General features: G+C 32.4%; 3 protein-coding genes across 4 annotated transcripts; 1 reads left to right on the top strand and 2 right to left on the bottom strand.

Annotated features, from left to right (window-relative positions):
- Window positions 1-207: 207 nt before the first annotated feature.
- LOC129898732 (AP2-like ethylene-responsive transcription factor At1g16060) lies at window positions 208-5,209 on the bottom strand. The gene is made up of 8 exons (XM_055973380.1): window positions 4,780-5,209; window positions 4,598-4,680; window positions 3,803-3,811; window positions 3,509-3,597; window positions 3,319-3,392; window positions 3,186-3,236; window positions 1,900-1,976; window positions 208-747 (listed from the first exon to the last, which is right to left on the bottom strand). The coding sequence occupies exons 1-8, from the start codon at window positions 4,929-4,931 to the stop codon at window positions 383-385; spliced, it is 900 nt and encodes a 299-aa protein (XP_055829355.1). The 5' UTR covers window positions 4,932-5,209; the 3' UTR covers window positions 208-382.
- Window positions 5,210-6,864: 1,655 nt separating this feature from the next.
- On the top strand, window positions 6,865-13,391 carry LOC129898729 (probable folate-biopterin transporter 3). Of its 2 annotated transcripts, XR_008769436.1 has the most exons (6): window positions 6,865-7,560; window positions 10,197-10,456; window positions 10,767-10,862; window positions 11,098-11,268; window positions 11,428-12,106; window positions 13,306-13,391. XR_008769436.1 is itself a non-coding variant. In XM_055973378.1 (5 exons), the coding sequence occupies exons 1-5, from the start codon at window positions 7,197-7,199 to the stop codon at window positions 12,037-12,039; spliced, it is 1,503 nt and encodes a 500-aa protein (XP_055829353.1). In that variant the 5' UTR covers window positions 6,865-7,196; the 3' UTR covers window positions 12,040-12,428. The 2 variants fall into 2 exon arrangements, 1 of the variants encoding a protein (XP_055829353.1); XM_055973378.1 differs by lacking the exon at window positions 13,306-13,391 and having other exon boundaries at window positions 11,428-12,428.
- On the bottom strand, window positions 12,806-15,321 carry LOC129898731 (aspartyl protease family protein At5g10770-like). The gene is made up of 2 exons (XM_055973379.1): window positions 14,909-15,321; window positions 12,806-14,223 (listed from the first exon to the last, which is right to left on the bottom strand). The coding sequence occupies exons 1-2, from the start codon at window positions 15,069-15,071 to the stop codon at window positions 12,953-12,955; spliced, it is 1,434 nt and encodes a 477-aa protein (XP_055829354.1). The 5' UTR covers window positions 15,072-15,321; the 3' UTR covers window positions 12,806-12,952.
- Between the last annotated feature and the right edge of the window lie 8,990 nt (window positions 15,322-24,311).

Below are 24,311 nucleotides of genomic sequence, written 5' to 3'. Positions count from 1 at the left end.
ATCTCATGTTAATAAAAAATTATATTTTGAAATGTCGATCAAAATTGATTTGATCTCGAAACGAAAAGTGTCCTAAAATATAATATGAAGTATTAATTAAGTACAGAAATGTAGTAAGTACTAATTACTAGCTAATTAGTTAACTCCTAAACTCTACAGACTACATGAACGTCATTCATCTGAAGAAAAACAAATTACTAAGAAACATAAATAATACTCTATACCTTTTATTTCTCTCCTCTCTTGTAATTATAAACAATAGTTAATTCTTCAAAAAATCAAAACTAAGAAACAATTAATTCCTCATGTAATCAATATGAATTCTGGTGTTCTTTCACCTATACTAAATGTGTGACAATTATTGTTCATTCATGCCTCTACGTTACCTATCAAGGTCGTGACATTCAAACATCATAGGCAACACAAATGACTCTAAATCTCCAAAAATAATATGACTATCCTCCACAAAGCTACTCGAATCTTGACAGTCAAAGTATGTTTGTATGTCATCGGGGAAAATACTCGTCCGACATTTCTCGACCTCCGGTGGTGTTTCAGGGCAGTCTACGACCGATGTTTTATCTTCACCGTTGGTGTTACTCATGGGATTCATGTCATTAGGGTTGCTTATAGGGTTTGGAACTACAGAGTTGATGTAACGGCTGAGGTCAAAGTTTGTAACAGCGTTTCGTCCTCGATACTCTATTGCTGCCATATCATATGCCATTGCTGCTTCCTCTTCACTACCTACAATGTGCATATGCTAATTATTATTATTTACTTAACTATCATATAATGTTAAAAAGTAATTAAAAATAAATGAGTGATTCAAGCTTGTTTGATGGAGTAATACTTTGCGTGATCAATCATATTTTCTGTTTATCCTGTGCAAAAGATATATATATATATATATATATATATTTTCTATTTTAGGTCTATAGTCTACACATATTTGTATAATGTATATAGTATATTGCATAATTTGTGTGAAACATCGATCCCCTCATAATACATAGGCGACCCCTTAAACTTTATATGATATTCCATTTAAACACTCGAACTAAGTCTTGTTATTCTAATTCAACACCCCAACTCTTAATAAAGTAATCTAATTATATACACTTTCGATTCAAATTTTGAAAAAACTATTGCGTATATTTTCATTTGTCTATTACATAATTAAGTTAACCAGATAAAATATGTTTATCTTCTTTAATTATAAACATCAATCTCAATTATTATAAACAATTAATAAATTGAGCAGGACAAAATTGATGTTCATGGCTCATAGCCTCATGGACAGTGTTAAATAGCAGACCTAGCAGTTCAAAGTTGGTGATCTATATACCCAACCACCAACTAATATATAATTAACCCAACTTCTTACCTGTTCGATCTTCTCTAATTTGACTTTAGTTTCTGTTTACATTTCTATCTTTGGATTCTTTTGGGTCTTTTAACATTAAATATATATTCGTCCTTAATTGGTAACTGTACCCATTTGGTATTATATAAACACAACTATAATAAGCTCTAGCTCCATGCATGTTGGCTGTTGCAATCAAATATAATACATATAGACTTCATTTTCTAATTGCATTTAAGAATAATATCACTAGAGACTTGCATTAATCATTCTAATTAGGGATATATGGACATAAATCAATCACTTGAATTATCGAAATTGAACTTTAAAAATATAGAATCAAATACCATATACGTCCACTCTTAGTTCTACCTGCCTATTGTGTCCTAAATATATGAATTTTATCTTTTGTTTTTTGTTTTTATTACATTCTACTAGTTATTTGACATGTGACAATGGAATAAAAATTAATCCAACAGATAAAAAGCAGAAAAATATATACAATTTTTTGTACGGATATAGTACGTACGTACCATATGTTCCAAGGTAGAGATACTTGTTACCGAACACCCTGCCAATGCGAGCCTCCCATCGTCCATTGTGGTGGTGTCTACAAATATGAGTATAATATACAAAATTTGGTTACACAAAGAATTGGCGTAGGTAATAAAAAATACATTAAAAATATATAAAAGAAAGAAATATAAATTAAATGGAAATTTTTTTCGGTAATTAACAAATGGATTTTTCATGTTGATGAAAATTAATCTTAATCTTTTTAACTTTATATGTGGTGAAACTGGAAGCACATGTTCAAAAGAGGCGTGAAACATTGTATAAAAAAGTTCAAAGTCAAGATCAGGATGACATATCAAATGGCACAGGAGTTAATGGGAAGGACTGATGGGCATGTTAGCTGCAAGTTTGAAAAATTATATAGGCTTTCTTATACACGTCCAGAGTTTCAAGCTTCATTTTATCACTGCATCCCCAAAGGACAAAGTTAAATGGTCTGAAGGGAGTTCAAATGTTCAACATGATGAATTCTTTTCTTCTTGAAAATTATAATGAGAAAGTAAGTTAAGAGCAAAACTTTTTACATATAATAAACATAAAACCTTTTATTGAATCCCCTTGACACAAACAAAAACTTCTAGTTTGGTGGCAAAACTGAATCAAATAATTGCTTTATGATATAGAATCGGATATAAATTGGGAAATTTTATACTCACTTCGTTTTGTCCACTTTATTTGTTGAGTCTAGTTTATTATTTTATGCTTATTTTACTCGTTCTATTCATTTTCCAACGTTTAGATAACTTATAATAATTAGAAATGATATAGTAAAATTATCATTTTATACTATACTAGTATTTTGACAGAGCTCCTCCAAGACCCTCCTAGATGGCTGGCCAAAGCAACTCAATGATCCTTCACTTTCATTTTCATTTTTAAGGGTGGGCCAGTGGCTTTAATGAAAGGATGCAGCACTTTTAGACTACCACAAGTCAACTTTTTGAGGCAAAGTTTCAAGTGCCAAATATTTGGTTAGATACGGTGCATAATATACTGTACTTTCGTTTAATTGGTTGTATTATTTTTCTTTTTTTATCCGTTTACGGAGAATATTTTTAATTTTTTTGACAATTTTTTGAATTCTGACAAATTAAAACGAAGAGTATTTTGATACTAGTTGGAGGAGGACATGGGGATTCACTCACAATCAACTCTAGCCAAGAAAATGTTATAATGTATGACGGCAAATTAAAAAAACATTTTTTATTTTTTTCCCCGAGATATTGATTAATTAATTACGTACCTAGCTACGCCTCTGTATCTCGAAACTCCTCTTGAAAATCCGCTACTTTTCCTGCAAAATAAAACTCTCATTATTTACTTAAATTAGTACAAATATAAAGGAAAGGCTGGAAGTTTTGTTTCTATATATGGACCTTCTCAAAGAACCAATATATTCATCTCTTGATTGACCTTCCATTTCTTTTATCTCTTTTTCATACGTCGACACCTACATGATGATTCATAACCAAAGGAAAAACAAATAAGAATTTGGAGATTATTGTTAAAACATAAATTTGCACTAATATATATATTGAGTAAATAGAAGCTGGAAGATTAAATTACAGAGAAATTAAGGATTGTGTTTTGACCCCAATACTTCAATGCTGCCAAGTCATATGCACGTGCGGCTGCTTCTTCCTCATCGTAGGCCCCTTTCAAAAAATAAGATAAGATCAACTTATTGTAGCAATAGCACCAATATGTTTACTTTCTTTTAAACAATTTGAACTTAATTCCCCTTTTAGAAATGGAAAATCGGAATAGATATGCAAGAAGGTTTTTCATAATGAAATATTTCTTAATAATTCCAAAACACAAAATAAAATTTTATTTGAATGATAGTGATAGAAAACTTACCCAAATATACTGCATTTTAATAGGATGTCATCACAACCACCATTTACGCAAGAGCAACCAAACAGAAAGAAAAACTTCCAATCAGATGCGTTGAACAACATCATAACAAAATAATAATGATCACTATATAGGAAACCAAAAAAATATTTACCAAAAAGAAAATAGGAAACAAATAACAAATTAAAAAAGAGTTAAAGCTAAATACATCACATTGAAATTTTGTATAACTCTACGAGACAAGTCACATTTCAGTTTGGATTTCTTAGAGGCTACTCTATTCTAAATCCTATTCATGCCTATATACTGGAAAAGACATCTCGAAAATTCCACAAAATTCATGGAATATTCATAAAAAGATCAAAATATGCTAAAGTATTCTTGATAATCAAATACTTCAAGAAGATCCACAAATTCTTTCGTGGAGATCAAGTTCAAATCATCCTAGCTAGTTCAAGAAATACTCCACCAACGGCCCTTGAATCACGATGGAGGTCAAATCTATGTCATATACACTACTAATGACTCTCGAATAAAGGAGAAAATTCAGAAATAACAATCAATTGAACAAACAAATTTGTACTCACATTTTATTCATCAATAATATTCTTATTTCTTCAGCTTTTATTTATAATTCATTTATTTAAATTTTTTTTGCAAACATCATCATATCAAATTATCAACATAAAGAAAATTTTACACGATCTCCTTTTACTGCTGGTAGCAGGTAAGCTTTCTTATTTTCACTATTACAACTCCCATTAGGAAATTAAAGAGAGAAAAAAAAAGAAGGTGAACCTTGTCTTCCTTTTTTAGTGTGCGACTCATTCCAGCAATTTTTATCCCATAAATGAGCTTCATATCGACCCGTCCACCGGTGCCTAATATTCGTACACATCCAGCAGATAAAAATACTACCAACTTATCATCTTATAAAACGAATATTAATCAAATTATAATGGAAATGAAGATACATATACCTGGTGACACCTCTGTAGATTGAACTACGTCGTTGAGGCAGGGAGGCTTTGGAGGCGGCTTTTCGCTTCCTCGTCCCTTTAGAAATGCCATTATCGGTACTGCTGTTGCTTAAACAAGTGTTTTGTTTACTCGGGTTTGAGGTTTTTGCCATATTATTTATATGAAAGTTTGCCCAAATGTGTGGAATCTTGATTGCTAATTTAGTAGTGAAGTAAATAGGCAAAAGTACTATATAGAAAGTGGACTAAATATAGTGGGGTTTATATTTGTATATATATAATATGTATGGTCCGACCTTCGATCAATGTTCGTACGTTTATTTGTTTTTCTCTCTCTTTGAAAATAAAATATTACTTACTATAATTATGATGACATGGTGATATAAACTTTAGTGTCAACTTTCAAGGCTTGATCTCTAAAACAAGGTTTTACACGTTTCCGACTTTGTTGCAGACATTTTTTCGAAAAACACTCACTTCCAAAAAATTATATAAGGTAGAAAATGAAGAATATGATATGTTGAAAGAGATGGTAAAAGAGGGGAGGAAAAGATAAGGACTAAATTGGAGAGCTGAATATATAAATAGTAAGGATCCACTAAAGAGTTAGGGCTTGTGGCGTATTTGTCGATGCAAATAAAATTAAAGTGGGAGAATCTACTTGACAAGTCGTCACTCCACTTCTCCATTGGCCATTATTGACTCATCCTTGTCCTCAATTATTTAAATTTTACTAATGACTTTGCACATGTCTTTCACATTATGTTGGGTCCTAGTCCTATATCCTGAGCCATGGTACATACAGGGTGTATTCGGTATAAATAAATATATAATTTAGAAAAATATTATATGACATGGTATGAAGGTAGGGGTATGGGGTGGTGAGGATGGGGGCTAAGGGAGTGGGAAGTGAAGATAAAGTATGTTAGAGGATATATAGGAGGACACATGTCACTTGTTCAACTTGTTTTTTTTATAAAAAATATTCTCTTTATTCTATATTAATTAAATTTCTAAGATAATACACACATATTAAGAAAAATATTTAAGGAAAAAAATTTGAATCATATTTTCTTCTATTATCCTTTTGTTTAATCAACCTCATAAAGATGATTAAATGTGAAATCAGAAATACAAATAATCACTTATTGGAGTATAACTTTGTAAATAGCATAGTTTAGCTCTTAGAAAATTATAAAACTTCATTAATGGAAAAGATAAACATGAAAAAAGATTCAAATATTTCTCTTGAACTTTGAACAATTTAACTATTTTATACAATAAAAAATGCTCTAAAAATTTAGTTAATATGGAATAAAGGGAGAATTTTCTAAAAGCTGATGAAACGAAAATGAAAAACTCCAAAAATAATTTTGAAAAATATGTTCCTCCCTACCGACCACACTCATAATATCGGCGTAAAAGACAGGTGTTTTAGTTAAATATGTACTTCGTTTTCCTTTAACTACAGCTAAACCGGTCAATTGGACAAAATGTAATTGGGCAAGCTAATTTTCCAGGATGACTGGGACAATTCCTTGCCAGAACCTCTAACCGGCGGGACCAGTACATGGTGGGCCAACCAATCTAACCTAGTCATCTTTATTAAAATTGCATGGGAAAATAAATACTGAAAAGAAAAAGCTCAAAAGTATTAGTATTTTCTTGACCTGTAAATTGTAATTTGGGGTCTAGAAAAATTTGGACTTCAAAATGCTAGAATTGGCCCAGCCCATCGCTTTGGTTCATGGGCCTCCCAGCTTGTTTCCAACCAATACCTGACTCAGCCCAGAGTGTGTCACAGAGCAAGAATGCAAGGAGTCCTCAATTCTAGAGATTTATCATTTTTAGGAGATTTGATGAGGATTTCAAGATAGAAAATCAAAGTCATGGTGAAAGTTTAACTATTTAACTAACTCAACTACTAAGATTTTTGTATACTCAAAAAAGATGTAACAACCATCCAAACAAGAGTATATGAGAAAAAGTTGGCAAAGGTAGAGCAAACAATGCAGAAAATCAGAAAAGAAATTGAAGTATGTCAAAAATTAAAATAGATTAAATACAGTTGGAACCTTTTTAATTGAGCTAAAAGCTTACCTTTGGATACGAAATCGCTGCTTTTAAAGTGATACTTTTGTAGGCGAATTTGAATTTAGGCTCAAAAAAGCTTTTACCATTCAAGTCTAACACATCGATTTGTTCGGTTGTTCGGCCCGCTTTTTTGTTGGTCATCGTATTTCCCATTCCGTCAAATTGACTTCACCGGTCTCCATCACCCAGTGTACCCGAATTCAGTTCATCATGTTTCTCGAATACCGAATCCTCCTTTGATCACACTATAATCCTACAGTACTGCGCAGAGACTAAATTTTCAGATCTGAATCTCGTCTGTTGTCATCGGAACCACTTCAATAATGGGCCAAGAAGGTGCACTTTCATTTGAGGGTCAACTTCACAGAGACAAGAAGCCGAAAGATAGAATCTTAGGTCTGATTCTGCGGCAATTTTATTGGTTAAGGAAGCTAAATGAGGAGTTACACTGGAGTTTTGTTTCGTCTGTGGTTATTTTGTATGGAATAAATCAGGGTATGAGTTTGGGGCTGAGCCGAATTAGTACGCAGTATTATATGAAAGATGAACAGAAGTTACAGCCATCTGAAGCTCAAGTTTATTTTGGAATTATTCAATTGCCTTGGGTTGTAAAACCTCTTTGGGGACTTTTAACCGATACTCTTCCTATTTTAGGATATAGGAGGCGCCCATACTTCATTCTTGGTGGTAAGTTCATCATTTGCAAATGAAATCTGTTTTAACTTTTAGCTTAAATAAGTCAATTTTGTGCTTTATGCTTCTGCAACAGCTAATGCCCGCTGGCACTGTTCATTTAGAAGAGATGAAACTTTGGATAAAGCATGATTAATTTTCAATATTAGTACTAAGCCTAAATAGTTTCAGTTCTGTTTGTATATATATATATATATATATATATATATATAATTTTTCATGTTCTTTGTTACAAGTGTCTTAATTAATCTTCAATTTTGACCATGCAATCAGTTTTTTTTCTTGTGATCCCTTTTCAAGATTTTAGTTGTGAATGCTTGGGGTTTGTTTGCTTAGATGAACGCCTTCCAAATCAAGGAAGAATCACAATTTAATTTGAATCTGTTTTTCTCAGTTTTGTTTCTTCTTTATGATACAACTATGATTTTATCCTTTGTAAAGCGTTGATAATATGGTAACGCTGAAGTGTATTTCACCATTAAGCATTAGTAAAGCCATCAAATTAAGATCAATCGTGAAGACCAGCTTGGGGTTTATATCTGCATTACAAATATGACTTGACTAATCCTTTGTCTTTGTTAAATATCCTGTATCTATGATATGCCAAGGAACTCCAATCTTGTCCCAAGCTGCCATTTTGTGATATGAGTTGTTTATACTAGCTGTAGAATAGTAACGATAGTTTTCAGAAGCTGGTCCCTCTCAGGAATCCATAGTAATGATGATTCTTCAATACCTCATTAATATGATGTCACTGGGAGATGGAGGAATATTTATGTGTTTTCCCGATAGTGACCTCTCATTGCCTTCTTATTGTGTTTCTCTCACCAATAAGAAAAATAGTGTGAGAGAGAAGTAACCATGGTCTCTGCTCCTTGTTCAAGAAATTCTAAAGGATGGTTAAGAAGCTATCTCTTTACCTATGTTCTGTTGTCCAGATCAAGGAGACCTTTAAAAAAATTGAATGCTAAAGAATTTGATCTCTCACTGAGGTCATACCGACTCTAGTATTATGGAGCTTGCTCATGGCAGTTTTGAACTTCAAAAAATAAGAATATTTTTTCAATTCATATGCTCTTTGGGATGATATGAAGAGTAAAGATTACAATTGAAGGTCTTCCTTCTTAATGAAGACTAGAGGCAAAGACTTTATCTGCAATTAGAAGGAACAAGGGGGTAAAACAATTAATGAAGAGTACAGGCAAAGACTTTAGACAGTGGGAAAAGAATAGGGGAGGAAAGAAGATAAAGTGAATATGTACCTTGGTTTGATTCCTGAGTCTGGAATGAGTTTGCTATTCACTAACTGACCTAAAATACAATTCAATGGGTGTAGCTTCTTTACATCATACATTAATATATCTTAAGATATAGACTGTTTGAAAGGCTAGTAGAGAACATTATTAAGAAAGAAAATTGAGTTCACATTTTTCTTAATTTGAGTTTTCCTTAGAATCATAAATTGCTATTACATTTTAAACCAAAAGAATTACAACTTGGATTGCTAAAATTGTAGCAATACCAACTGCCACTTGTAATGTTTGTCTATATAAATGACTTGATGAGCCTGATTCACAAAGGCCGGGAGGTTAGTGCATCATGGTAACTGTGATAAACTTTTGGTGCTTGAAGAGTAATATAGTTACAAGAAGAAAACATTAACACCAGAAAGCGGGAGAGAAGTTATTGGCTCATGGCTCAAAGTAGTTCAATCCCTTCTTGTCAAGAGTTATTTTCCTCTCTTTCTTTACACCACTTTCTGCTTAATTGGCTTGTGAAAATTGGGTTCAGCTATTCAAATTTGCCAATATCTAAACTTAGCTTTTGGTTCTGTGTAAGGGTAATGCTTCTGATACATTTGCAACTAACAAATTAATGTATCTCCCAAATACAAAATGCGGGTGATATAAGTTCATATCGGGGTGTTTAAATGCTTTGTCAGACATAAGTAGACTTCATTAGATTACATTCCACAAAACAGTCTTGAACAGCGAAGATATGCAAAAGTTTCTGAGGCCATTCATTATGACGAAGATATTTGATATTTCTCCATTTGGTTTAATTTACCATAGAAACGAGAGTTAAAGTTCCAAATCTTTAGTTTCTGACAAATCAGCTGAGGGACTGTGACCATCACAAAAATAGGTAGTGAGGTCTCAACATTGAATTATCTATTTGCTGTTAAAGAAAATCAGTCACACTATGTGTGGGTAGGTAGTAAATTATATTTTTCAAATTGTCGTATGTTGGATGCTGTCTTTCCAGCAAAACAGCCTTGCAGCTGTAAATTACACTGGGAGAATGAGGAACTCTTAATTATGTGAAGTCTCCAAAGCATGAAAGGGAACCACTCAAGAGTCAAGTCATTAATCCAGTTACTTTATTGTCAAATTATGTAAAGCCAAGTGTGAAGGATGAAATTGATAAGACAAAGAACCATATTTACATTTTTTCGTCTTATGCATGGAATCAAAAGAGAACATATCCTTGGTGCTTTTTCTAGTTTTTGTCCTGGTCTTAATTTGATGTAATTTGTTTAGCCACTTAAGAATTCAATAGTCTCCAACTTCCAGATGCTGTAATGGAAAACAGAAAATAATTCTTATGACTTACCTCCCTTTGTTCTTTAGGTTTCATTGGTGTTGTCGCTATGCTTAGTCTGTCAATCAACCAGAACTTACACCTCGCATTTGCTTTGTTGTGCCTAATGGCTGGCAGTGCGGGAGTGGCAATAGCAGATGTGACTATTGATGCTTGTGTGACGGAGAACAGCATAAGCCATCCTTCTCTTGCTAGTGACATGCAAAGCTTGTGTGGTCTGAGCTCATCAGTGGGGCAACTGATTGGGTATGCAATCAGTGGGTTTTTGGTGCATCGAGTTGGATCCAAGGTTCGTTGACTGAGTTCTTTGTTATCTTTACTTTGTTCTGTATGTAGTATTCTTTCGTCTTTTCATTGAGGTTTGAAATTGGTCAAATCATTTGTCAAGCCTGAGACTCTTACATTAAATTAGGGCAGTGCTATCTCAATAAATTTTATTACTTCCTGAATCATATCGGCAACTTAAACTACTCTAGATTACTTTTTGATCATACTGAACCATTCTGCTGCATGATTAGCTGACTGTTCAAATACCAGTCACTGTTTTACTGTGACTGGTATATTTCCTTGTTTACTAATAATAATGTTACTCTGGCCAGGGGGTATTTGGAATTTTAAGCATCCCTGCTGCACTGGTCATTTTGGTAGGAATGCTGACACGTGAAGCTCATGTACACAATGTTGCACATAAGCGTGTAAGTAGCCTTTGCTCACCTTAGAAATCTTTCATCTTTCGTATTTGTCTCGGAGGCGGATCTAGTGGTATTGTTAAAATTATGGGTTCAGATCTAATATTTCTTGATATTTTAGTAGGATTTTTTAAAACATATATACATACTCCGTATCGGCATTTATGAGTTCAGATGAACCCATGGCCAAAGGGCTACATCTGCCCCCGATTTGTCTCATCTATTTATGTTTCTGTGGCAGGCAAGTCAAAAGTTCGTGGATGCTGGTAAGGCTATGTGGATGGCACTGAAATGTGAGAATATTTGGAGGCCATGTATATACATGTACATTTCTCTAGCATTGAGTTTGCATATTCATGAGGGAATGTTTTACTGGTATACAGATGCAAAGGATGGCCCATCATTCTCAAAGGTATTTGTATTATATCTCTACAACCTATTGTTGACAACTTTGAAAATGATTCAAGGCCTAACTTCCAGCTCATTATTTGAAAATTGGCCATTATCTTATTTTCGAGTTGGAAAAGATCATCTTAACACGAGTGTGAATTGTATTGCTATGCATGTGCAGGAGATGGTAGGGTCCATATCTTCTGTTGGTGCAGTGGGCTCTCTTCTTGGTGTTCTCCTCTACCAGAATGCCTTTAAAAACCATCCTTTTCGTGGTGTACTTTTCTGGACTCAGTTACTGTATGGTGCTTCGGGGCTGGTAGATTTAATATTGGTCTCACGTGTAAACTTAAAATTTGGTATCCCTGATTATGTTGTTGTTGTAAGCGATGCAGCATTCTCTCACATGATTGGGCGTCTCAAATGGATGCCTCTCCTTGTACTCAGTTCAAAACTTTGCCCCTCAGGCATTGAAGGAACTTTTTTTGCTTTGCTAATGTCAATTGATCATATTGGTATGCTCACAGCATCCTGGGGTGGCGGCCTCTTACTTCATGCCTTCAATGTTACAAGGACGCAATTTGACAACCTTTGGATAGTGATAGTGATTCGGAGCATTTTAAGAATACTTCCAGTTTGCATTCTGTTTTTGATACCCAGCAGTGATCCAAATGCTTCTATTCTCCCAACCGAGATGTTGAAGAGTAAAAAGGGTGACGATATGTTGGAAAATCAGAACATGGAAATGGCTCCTCTTGTGAGGAGTGTCGATCAGCATTTAGTGGATACATGACCACAAATAGCAAAATATACAAGATGGAAGTACCAAGTTGAGTTGACTGAGCTAAGTTATTCATCCGGTAAGGCTTAGATTTGTTGTGTACTTGTATCCCTTCATAACACTTTAGGAAAAATTAACCTTGTGAAATTGTATGTAGCAGTATTTTGTAGTTTCTTGGAATCTTTTTGCTAGTATGGCTGTGTTCTTACTGTTATAAAGAGGAGCAGAAGGAATCTTTTTGTGGCTGGTGGGTGGGCTTAAGATTAACCATTAGTGCTTTGTACTTTAAAAGGGGACAGATAACATTTTCTTCCCCACAGCCCAAGGGCCATGTACTCAGAAAACAAAAGGAAAAAAAAAAAAAGGACAACTGGCTCAATTATCGAGACATTCCAGTGTTGGCATAATGCATGTTTTTATATGCTTGTAAAACTGTAGAGTATGCCAAATTGTGACTTAGCAAACATTTCTGAATCAAACAAAAAAGAATTTCATCATCTTTTTGTCATTAGGACTAGTATTGTACAGTATAAAAGATGTCTTGGCAACAAAAATTCTAATTGTGAAAACATATCATATGACTCATAAGAATTACTTAAAGGTAACTGTAAAATATATCGTTCCATTGAAACGTTTTAAAACCTGTTTATATTAGGACAGGCTTCAAAGCAAGTCTTAACTTTACCATGTAAAATCTTGTCTAATATATTGTTTTCGTGTTTAGAGGAAGGAGTTGATCTCCAGTCTGCATTACAGAAGTTTACAAGAAATATCACAATTGAACAGGGATAAAGCTCTACTTTTTCTCTACATTCAGAAAAATAATCACTCTTGAAATTTCATTGGCAAAAAGTCACACTACTAACTTCCTTTTGAGAGGGTGAAATTTTAGGTCATATTAACTGTCTTATCTGCATGATGAAACTCAGAAACTACATGTCTCTTTTGCAAATCCAACTTGTGAGTGGTTTATGTCATATATGACCCTAGTGTTCTTCTGCTGATAATTTCCAATAATTCCTATCTCATCATCATATTGGAGGCTCGCTAGAGCCAAACACACTTGTGATGCATCACTCTTTGCAATATAAAGAACCCCAGTAACATCAACTTCCATCTCACCACCACCCTCAAACTGCATTTTAACAGTGGGAATGTTCACTTCTTCATATGCTGAGAGATCAAAACAAGTATCAAGAATTGAAATTCCTGGGATTAAAGGGTACCCTGAAAATTGTTTCAAGAACTCTGCCTTAACAGCTTTGTATATTGTTGCAGGAAACCTTGTGATAACTGTACCAGAATCAATGATCATCCCACTTTTCCCAAATGCTGAATCTTGAATAGCCACCCCACCGATAGTAACCCCGGTTAGATTGAGAAAATAGAAGCTAAAAAGCTGTGGATATGCTAACATTCTAGTGTAAGAAATAGGTGTAGAGTTCTTGAAAATTGAAGTGTTACTGTCACCCCCTAATACTAATGAGCCAGAGGACTTGGCTTCAGCTGAAGGCAAACAATAGGAGAAAACACCACCAAAAGTCTCAAATGTTTGAGACATCAAAGAAAGATCACTTCTTCCAAGTCCCATAAGCCCTGATGCTAAACCAAATAGACCTTTATTATTCCTCCCACAACCAAAGACAAAATTCTCAACTGATGTACTTCCAAGAACCAAATGATCTTGACCAAGTTCGCCTCGAGTGTAGGATCCATCTCCATAACTGACAACATAATTACATTCTTGTAAATCAGTCCCACATAATCCTGAATTTCCAGTTGCAGACTGAAGAGTTTGACAAGCCGACGAGTTGCATACAACTTTGTGATAAGTAGGAGAAACAGAGGGGTTAAACAGAGGTTCTGGTTGATTGTAACATAATTTACAAGGTTGGCACTGAACCCATGTGAGATCACTTCCTGTGTCCACAATTACTGTCTTGTTTCGACCACCTAATGTTACTGTGACAATGTAGTTTAGACTATGCAGTTTGACACCAGAAGAAATAGGAATTTGGGTTTGTGATAAAGATTCAATTTTTCCAGAAATGATGTTTTTTATACTGGCTTGTATTGACCGAACTCGAATATCATCAGCTACTAGTTGTTTCTGCACTTTTTTGTTCATGTCACTAATTGATCCAGAGCAGTAATCTTTGTGCTGCATTTCCAATATTGTTGCTCCATTTTCACTTTCTGAAGAATAAAAGGAAGATGTTTCTAATTGACAACACAGTTCAAATTGGTATTCTATGTGTTAGGGAAGATCAAACACTATAAAATTATGCTATACCAACAAAAAGTTATTACTTTAGTACAGAGTTCTAAGAACCTAAAGCTTGGCTTATATAGCAACATCCACATATTCATGTGTTAATATGATCACATAGAAAACATTGTAAATACTCCCTCCATTCACTTTTGCTTGTCCAGTTTGGACTATGCACTCCCCCTTAAGAAACAAAAGTATTTTTTCCATAATACTCATGTTAATTGATGTTTAATCTTAGGTCTTAGGAAGTGATTTGGAGAATAAGTAACTAATATTAAAGATAAACATGAAACGAGCATGTTTTTCTCTTGATATGCTAAAAGTGACAAGTAGAAGTGAAAATATATATTTTTTTAGTATAATGGACAGATAAAAGTGAACATTACTTGATATTCCACAAACTATCTTTAAGCCTAGTGAAGAATAAATTAAAGTGGAGATGGTGGGGTGTGGAAGGTGACACGCATTATAAAAGCATGAAAAGAAGCAAAACTATTAGGAGATCCCCATAAAAGTGTTGAAAGAAAAACTAAAGTCCTCTAATAATAAATTAATGATGAATGACTATCTAGCTAGCTAGCTCTACAATCTTGTTATGCAAAAACTCACTTGACTTTTGAGAATAACAACTTGGGCTATTGCTCTGCTGTGCTCTTTGAAGTCTTTTGGGGTGAAGAATTTTTTCATTGTTTGCATTATTTCTGGATGCGCCATTTCTTGAAGTGAGCAGAATGAAAAGAAGAAGAAAAACTGAATATGGACAAAAAGACATTGTTTATTAAAGCTTGCAACTTTTGAAGATGGAATTTGAAGGTATTTAGGAATGAAGGGAAAATAAGAAAAGATGGGAAGAATGAGAAAAGAGAATGGAGAGAGAGAGAGTGGAGTGTGGATGAGATTCTTAGGAGTTGGAATTAAGCATGAGAACAAAAAGAGAGGCTGGTGAGTACTGAGGCAAAGTTAAAATTTAAAGTTTATGAATTATTAGCTTGCTACGAATCCATAATTCATTTTAGTTACTGCTTTTGGGATTTATTACTAATACGTATTGAATGGATTTGCTAATACAAATATGTAGTATCTCGAATTGGTTAATATTATTTAGGAGATTTACAGATCTACAATGATCGCAATTCGTGTCACCAATGAGAATTCTCACAAAATGAATGAACACCGATCCCTTTAGTCACAACCTAGATATCCTCAAAAAATGTAGTGTGTTTTCTCTATTGTAAACCCTAACCATCATACTAACATGGAAAATTCTTGTTCTTCCAACCCTCATAATAGTGTATATTTATACATATAGGCTAGGATTTAGGAGGAGTACAAACTAACGGGCTAATTAACACTCATTATGGATGGACTCAATCCATTTAATATTTCCAACATAATATATGATCTAAGCAAAAACTACTGAATTCGTCCAATATCTAATACGACTGACAAAGATATAGGACCCACAAATGCATGAAAAATTATTGGGAGGTTCACGTGCAGATACTGGGGAAGAGAAAGTTGATTGTATATATAGTTGTACTCTCACTGTCCCTTCACGGAATCAACTGTGACAATACACAAACTACCAAAGTGAAGAATGCAGTGTGGAGTTTTGAAACAAAACAAAAAGAGGCACTGCTATACTGGAGATACTTATGTTGGTGTTGTCAATTTTGTGTCTCTTAATTTGTCCTTTCCCTATATGTCCACAACATGTAGGCCAGCCACACCAACAGTCTTTGGTAATTTTTCAACAAGTTTTTTTGGAAATAGCCACTTAACATTTTTCAATAATGATTTTTTAATAGTGACTGAATTTTATCAATGAGTGATTACTTGAGGATTTTCTATCGGAGCAGATCCCAACTGAATGATTAAGATAGTAGCAAGTTGACAAGTCTATGTCGCTGAAAGCAACTTGCCATATATAAAACCAAAAAGAGGAACATGCAGGATCACATCAAGCTTCTACCTCTAATTCACATCAAAATTCATCTACACTTGTCTCTCCGTTTTATATTATTATCTGACCCTGGTTCACCTGACATTAAAAATTTTAATTTTGGAGGTCTATTTATCCTCTCTGTTCTATTTTACTTATCTACTTAAAAGCAATGATTAATATAAGAAGTTTACCACAATATTCATATTATTTGATGTATAGCCTTACATCTTAACAAATGCTTTGGGAATGTGTAATTAATATTGAGGGTGAAACATGAAGAAAAAAAATATATTTTTATCTTGATATACTAAAAGTGAAATAATATTTTTAGTATAGCAGACAATTAAAAGTGAACAAAGGGAGTACTAAATTAACCTTATTAATAGTGTTTTGATACTCCTAATTTGATTACTATTAGAGATATAGATAGTTATTTAATACTAATAATAGTATGGAAGAAAACAACTCTCTTAATTTGTTAAAATAAAATATTAATTTTTTACATTAATATCAAATAAAATGAAACGATGAAATAACTTGATTCTTTAAAAGTAAAATATGACAATTATTTTGGGAATGGAGGAACATATACGTATTCCCTCCTAAAGGAACTGACGGAATTTGGTGAGCATTACACAAAAAATTATATGTGAATTAAGAGTTTTATTTTTAATTATCTTGAAATAAGCTTACATGTTTTACACTTACTAGTTAAATGTACGTGTTTTATACATGTGCATTGTGCTAATTAATAATAAATATATATTTAAAAAGATCATTATGAGCATGTTATATTATTAAATATAAAACTTTTTAAAGAAGATAGCAAATGTTTTTAAGGTAAAAAGTGTACTTAAAGATGAATATGATAATTGAAATATATATATATATATATATATATATATATATATATATATATATATATATATATATATATATATATATATTTACATGTACTTACCTACTTATTGTTATTTTTAGTAGTCTAATATTAGGATAAATTTATTTTCATATAAATTTTTACATTGCTACTGATCTGTAGCTTTTCTCTACAAACTATTAAAGTAGTTTTATGATATTTTTAGTATATCTATTCTAACAATAAAAAATTGTAATGAATGAATGAAAAATTGGAAGAAAAAAAATGATACCCTTACATATATTTACCTACTTATTGTTATTTTAGGAGTCTAATATTAGGAATAAAAATTTATTTTCTGAAAATTGTTGGTTTATTGTGCAATCAGCTTCCGATCATAGGTTAGTTCTAAGTGAAAATAATAAATTGATATTGAATGTTGCTTACCCTCTTTAAGCATCAATGTTATTTTGAACGAATGTCTTCTGTTTTTTGTGTGTTACTTTCTTACCGTCTTTGAATTAAATGTATAAAATTAGATAGATAAATTAATTGTTGACAGAAAATTTAAGTATGGTTACTAAAAACATTAAATTACTTGTAGTAAGGTGCATGTGAATATTTCAATGATAAATATGACTAATTCAAATAGAATATAAAAAAATGAATGACATTACTCACCAGTAAGACATTGAAAATTTGTTGTAGCTTTTGGTAACACGACAAAAATAAAAAATGTGAGATATAATACAGAGGTAAAAGCTTCAAAAGAAAAATAGAGCAAATCACCTAACAATAAACCATATTCAAGGTTTTCTTATTTTTTATTTTTATTTTTATAAAGGCCTCCCTTAGAACACATGATAAATTAAGATTCTTTTTGCCGTGGTCTACTATAATTATTTTTTCATACAAATAAGAAAATAATTAATACACAATATTTAATTTTTTTTAAAATTCTAAATATTAGAAAAAGAAAAAATAAATTACTATTCCTAAATATATTAAAGAATTCAGTATTTTTATTTGTTACTTAACATATATATATCTACAGAATACTATTTAAAATATATTTAAAACCCGATAATTAGTGATTAAAATTTTCTTTTGAAAAAATAATAATCCCGTAGGTGTTTGCTAATTAAAAGGAATGAAAAGTGATCATATGGTTTAAATAGGGAAGAATTTAATATATAAAATCTAATTGATTTTGAAGCATATTCTTCCCATATATTTTAGGAGTTTCGTAAAAGAAAACTATTGAATTTTTCTTCTCATATATTTTAGGAGTCTAGACAATCTTATAAAAATAATTAAATAGTAATTTGAAAAAAATGGTGAAAAGACTATTTTATCTAAAGAGAGTTTTTTAAAGAAGGGCAAAAAATTCAATCAACATTATATAATTAAACATATTTTTTAATTTCTTTTTTTTTTGTTGAAAGAACCACAGTTTAAGAAAAGTTATTTGACTTGCCAAACAATAATATTAGTGAATGAGTAGTTTTCCATATCAGGACCACTTACAATCACATACCAACTCAATAACCTCTGGTGTCCAAACACAATATTTGTAGACATAGGATTATTATAATGATTGTGTCTGTTATAAAATAAATTATTATAATGATTGTGTCTGTTATAAAATAAACTAATTTAGCAAAATAAAAAGAAGAGAGTAAGAGAAAATAGAAAGGAGTAGATTGAGAAAGGGAAAGAGAGTGCAGATTGCAGTATATGTATCTTACATTTTCATTGTCACATAAGGACAATTTATAACAAGAAAAGGAATGCAACTTGCCCTAGTGGAACATCCACTCATCCATTTTCAAAACATGCCTTAGTGGAACATCCACTCATCCATTTTCAAAATACTCCCCCTTGGATATCCACGTATAATAAAAAAAACTTTACAAGAAACAATATACAAAATTATCCTGAATATCCATAGATATTGTGCCTCGTTAAAACCTTACTAGGAAAAATTCAGTGGGAAAAAGCTTAGTGAAGGAAAAAGAGTACACACATCTGGTAATATGTTTTGAGTGTTGCCTCATTAAAAACCTTATCAGGAAAATTCAGTGGGACAAAACCTTGGCTAAGAGAAAAAGAGAACAACGCATATTTTATACCCCCTGATGAAAATATCACTTAATATCTTGAAGGTGACACATTTCAATTTTGTATATCATTTTCTCAAAGATTGAAGTCGGCAATGCCTTAGTAAGCATATCTGCTAAATTGTCACTTGAACGAACTTGTTGAATATCTATTTCACCCTTCTTTTGAAAATCATGAATAAAAGAGAACTTTGGTGAAATATGTTTTGTTCTATCTATCCTTCCTTCAGTTGAGCTATACATCCAGCATTGTCTTCATACAATATTGTTGGAACGTCTCTTTTCAAAGAAAGGCCACATATTTTTTGAATGTGTTGAGTTATTGATCTTAACCAAATGCATTCTCGACTTGCTTCATGAATGACTATTATTTTTGCATGATTTGAGAAAGTGACAATCATAGTTTGCTTTGTTGAACGCCATGATATAGATGTCTTACCACATGTAAATAAATATTTTATCTGCGATCGATCTTTATGGGGATCAGAAAAATACCCGCATCTGCATAACCAATCAATTGTGACATAGATTCATTTGAGTAAAACAATCACATATCAATGGTACCTCGGAGGTATCTAAATATATGCTTAATTCTATTCCGGTGTCTTCGTGTTGAAAAAGAACTAAATCTTGATAACAAACTTACAGAGAAAGCTATATCTGATCTAGAATTGTTGGCAAAATACATTAATGCACCAATTGCACTAAGATATGGTATTTCAGCACAAATAAGCTCTTCATCATTTTCATGAGGTTAAAACGGATCATTATTAATATCAAGAGATCTCACAACCATTGGGGTACTCAATGGATGTGCTTTATCCATATAAAATATCTTTAAAATATTTTCAGTATATGTTGACTGATGTACAAATATCTCATTTGCAAAATATTCAATTTGTAGACTAAGACAAAATTTTGTCTTTCCGAGGTCTTTCATTTCAAATTCTTTTTTCAGACATTTTACTGCCTTGGGAAGTTCTTCTGGAGTTCCAATAATATTCAAATCATCAACATATACTGCTATTATGACAAATTCAGATCCAGACCTTTTCATAAAGACACAAGGGCAAATTGGATCATTTTTATATCCTTCTTTTAGCAAATATTCGCTAAGACGATTATACCACATACACCCTGATTGTTTCAACCCATATAAGGATTTCTAAAGCTTTATTGAGCAAGTTTCTCTAGAATCCTTGTATGTTTCAGGCAATTTGAACCCTTTGGGAATTTTTATAATGGTCCAATGAGCCATATAAATAGACAGTGACCACGTTCATTAGGTGCATTTCAAACTTTTCATGAGTTGGCAAATTCATTAGATAAAGGTAATTGCATCCAATATAGGAGAATATATTTCTATATAGTCAATGCCAGGCCTTTGCGAAAAATCTTGGGCTACAAGTTGTACTTTATATCTTATGACTTCACCTTTTTTATTTTGTTTACGCACAAAAACTCATTTGTACCCTACTGGCTTGACACCTTCAGGTGTTCGAATTATTAATTCGAAAACTTCACGTTTTTCAAGTGAAGTTAACTCTGCTTGAATTACATTTTTCTATTTTGGCCAATCATTTCTCTGTCTACATTCATCGACAGATTTTGGTTCAAGATCCTTATCTTATTGAATTATTTCAATGGCAACATTATAAGAAAAAATATTATCGACCACAATATCATTTTGGTTTCATGTTTTCCTGTCGAGACATAACTTATTGAGATTTCTTCATTTTCATTATTTTTAAGTACTTGGATCTCCTCGGTGGTATCACCATTTATTGTGTCTCTAAGCTCTTCTTGAGCAATTGCCTCCAAATTATGATCATTTTGATAATTTATTCTTTTTCTTTTTTGAGGATTTTATCTTTGGAACCAATTGGTTTTCAATGTTTTAAGCGTGGCCTAGACTCATTTGTCTGAACAAGTTGTCCTATCGGGACATCAACTCAAACTTGATCATTTGCAGCTGGGATATGCGATTTAGCAACCCGTGGAAGGTTAGTAAATGCATTCGGCAGTTGATTTGGAATATTCTGCAAAAAAATTATCTTTTGAACTTCTTGCTCACATTGATTTATTCGAAAATCTAAATGAGATAGTGATAATGAATTCCAATCTATCTCATTTTCCAATTACTTATGTTCTCCCCCTAATATTGGGTATACTGATTCATCAAAATGACAATTAGTGAATCTTGCCATAAATAAATCTCCAGTCATAAGTTCTAAATATTTTATAATAGAAGAAGATTCATACCCAACATATATTCCCAACTTTTTTTTGGGACTCATCTTTGTGCGGTCCAGTGGAGCAATTGGGACATATACCGCACACCCAAATATTCTAAGATGAGTTTTTTTTGACTCCCTTCCAAAAGCCAACTGTAATAGGGAAAATTCATGAAAATACTTTGGCATTATGCACACAAGTACTGTTGCATGCAAAATAGCATGCCCATATACCGAAAGAGAAAGTTTTGTCCTCATTAGCAATGGTCTAGCTATCAATTGGAGACGTTTAATCAATGATTCTGCTAGATTATTTTGAGTATGAACATGAGCGACCGGATGCTCAACTTTTATTCCAACTGACATACAATAATCATTAAGGAATTGAGATTTAAATTCATCAGCATTATCAAGATAAATTGTTTTTATTGAATAATCTGGAAATTGTGTTCTTAACCTTTAACAATCTCGCAAAAGCTATGTTGCGAGTTGATAATAAGCACACATGTAACCATCTTGTAGATGCATCTATCAAGACCATATAATATTTAAATGGTCCATATGAAAGGTGAATTGACTCACATATATCACCCTGTATATTTTCCAGAAATACAGGGGATTCAATCCCAACCTTAGTTGCTGATGGCTTAATAATTAGTTTTCCTTGGGAACAAACAACACAAGAGAATTCCTTAGATTGAAGAATTTTCTGATTCTTCAAAGTGTGCCATGTAAATTCTCAATAATTCTGCGCATCATATTATAACCGAGATGGCCCAATCGGTCATGTCAAATGATAAATTCATTATGATCAAAAAATCTTTTATTTACCATGGCATATGATTCAACCACATCAATACTTGTGTGGTATAACTCAGAAGAAAGTGCAGGTAATTTTTCATGCACAAATCTTTTTCTTGCTTTTATTGTAGTAATATAAAGGTCCTCAACCTTTCTTTCATTAGCAGTCTCAATATGATAGCCCAATCGGTCATGCCAAATGATAAATTCATTATGGTCAATAAATCTTTTATTTATCATGGCATGTGATTCAACCACATCAATACTTGTGTGGTATAACCCAGAAGAAAATGCAGGTAATTTTTCCTGCATAAATCTTTTTCCTGCTTTTATTGTAGTAATATAAAGGTCTTCAATCTTTTTCATTAGCAGTTTCAATATGATAGCCATTTTGGCGAATAACCTTGAAACTTAATAAGTTTCTTTGAAACTTACTACAATATAAAGCATTATTAATAGCCAATATTGTTCCCCTAGGTAGTGATAAGACTGCTCTTTCAGATTCCTCAATTATTTTCGTACTATCGGATATTGTATTAACATTAGCCCTTTTCATAACCAAATGAGAGAAATATTTCTCTTCTCTTAATATAATGTGCGTTGTAGCACTATCCAAAAGGCACATATCTCCATTATTCATCTTGGATCCAATTGAAGACTAAAAATTTTATTTATCTTCATAAAATAAAAATACATTATAAGAGATAAAATAAGTAACAATATTGCTAGAAAAACATAAGTCCCCTTTTTTCTTCATTTCTTTTAAATAGATAAACATAAAAATATGATAATCAAAAATACATAAAAAAGACAACATATTGTAAATCATAAAATAAAATTAAACATCAATTATAATCTCTAAAAAAATCTTCAACCTCCAAATAAGTAATATCATTGAGTTCATTAAAATCGTCATTCTTCAAAGCCAGATTTGCTTCAATACTTGCCTCAACATTATTTTTCAAATGTCAAGTGTGACTTTATCCGAGCATTAGAAGAAGAGACACCATCTCTATTTACCTTTCTTTTGAAGGAATTTTGGTAAAGCCTTACAAAATGCTCAGGCATCCGATATTCATGTCACAACGATGATAGTTACTTTTTGAAGAGACGCTTTGAGAACTCATATTGTTCTCCCTTTTATGTTGACCACCACTACGTTGATTATTATATCGTCTTCTGTCATTGTCACGTTCACGCAGATTATTATGGCTTTGAGTTTTATTTTGTCTTCTTTCAGACTGGCTATGTGCTTCTCTTTGCTTCCGGTAATGGAGCAGTTCCAAGGGAACATGCTTCATGATTTTTCATTAAAAGAGCATTATGTTGCTCAACCACCAGAAGACATGAGATCAATTTAGAGTATTTTTGAAAACCTTTTTCACGATATTGCTGATGTAATATCACATTAGAGGCATAAAAAGTTGTTACTGTCTTTTTCAACATGTCCTCATCATTTATAATTTCCCCACATAATTTTAATTGGGAAGTTATTCTAAATACAGCAAAATTATACTCAATTACAGTTTTAAAATCTTGAAATCGTAAGTGCATTCATTCATAACGAGCCCTTGGCAATACCGTTCCCCTAAGGTGGTCATACCTCCCTTTTTAAATCTTTCCATAATGCAAGTGGATCTTTCACTATCAATTATTCAACCTTCAGGCTTTCATCTAGATGATAACGAAGGAAAATAATAGCCTTCGCTTTATCCTGACTTGATGTTTTATTTCCTTGCGATTATAGCATCACCAAGACCCTTAGCGGTAAGGTGGATTTCAGCATCAAGTATCCATGACAAATAATTTTTGTCAGAAATATCAAGTGCCACGAACTTCAATTTTGACATGATGAAAATTAATTTAAAAATAACAAAGACAACTAAAATTAAATTTCTTTAGTAGATTACCTGATATAGAAGTTAATTTTCTGGAAAAAAAATTAGAGTTTCATGCTGATAACGTGTTATAAAATAAACTAACTTAGCAAAATAAAAAGAAGAGAGTAAGAGAAAATAGAAAGGGGCGGATTGAGAAAGAGAGAGAGTGTTGA

The sequence above is a fragment of the Solanum dulcamara genome, chromosome 8 (assembly GCF_947179165.1).
Source record: "Solanum dulcamara chromosome 8, daSolDulc1.2, whole genome shotgun sequence".
In the NCBI taxonomy this organism is placed as follows: Eukaryota; Viridiplantae; Streptophyta; class Magnoliopsida; order Solanales; family Solanaceae; genus Solanum; species Solanum dulcamara.
Note: the sequence above shows the minus strand (reverse complement) of the source record. Positions and strands in the feature narration are given on the sequence as shown.

Bases quoted from the DNA above. Each gene is read 5' to 3' on its own strand.
- LOC129898732 (XM_055973380.1), bottom strand. From the start codon at position 4,931: ATGGCAAAAACCTCAAACCCGAGTAAACAAAACACTTGTTTAAGCAAC. The intron at 1,977-3,185 runs GTACGTAATTAA...TCATATTTGTAG, and splicing joins AGATACAGAGGCGTAGCTAG to ACACCACCACAATGGACGAT. The intron at 748-1,899 runs GTACGTACGTAC...TGCACATTGTAG, and splicing joins TCTCTACCTTGGAACATATG to GTAGTGAAGAGGAAGCAGCA.
- LOC129898729 (XM_055973378.1), top strand. From the start codon at position 7,197: ATGGGCCAAGAAGGTGCACTTTCATTTGAGGGTCAACTTCACAGAGAC. The intron at 7,561-10,196 runs GTAAGTTCATCA...TTTGTTCTTTAG, and splicing joins CCCATACTTCATTCTTGGTG to GTTTCATTGGTGTTGTCGCT. The intron at 11,269-11,427 runs GTATTTGTATTA...ATGCATGTGCAG, and splicing joins ATGGCCCATCATTCTCAAAG to GAGATGGTAGGGTCCATATC.
- LOC129898731 (XM_055973379.1), bottom strand. From the start codon at position 15,071: ATGTCTTTTTGTCCATATTCAGTTTTTCTTCTTCTTTTCATTCTGCTC. The intron at 14,224-14,908 runs GTGAGTTTTTGC...TTTATTCTTCAG, and splicing joins TTGTTATTCTCAAAAGTCAA to AAAGTGAAAATGGAGCAACA.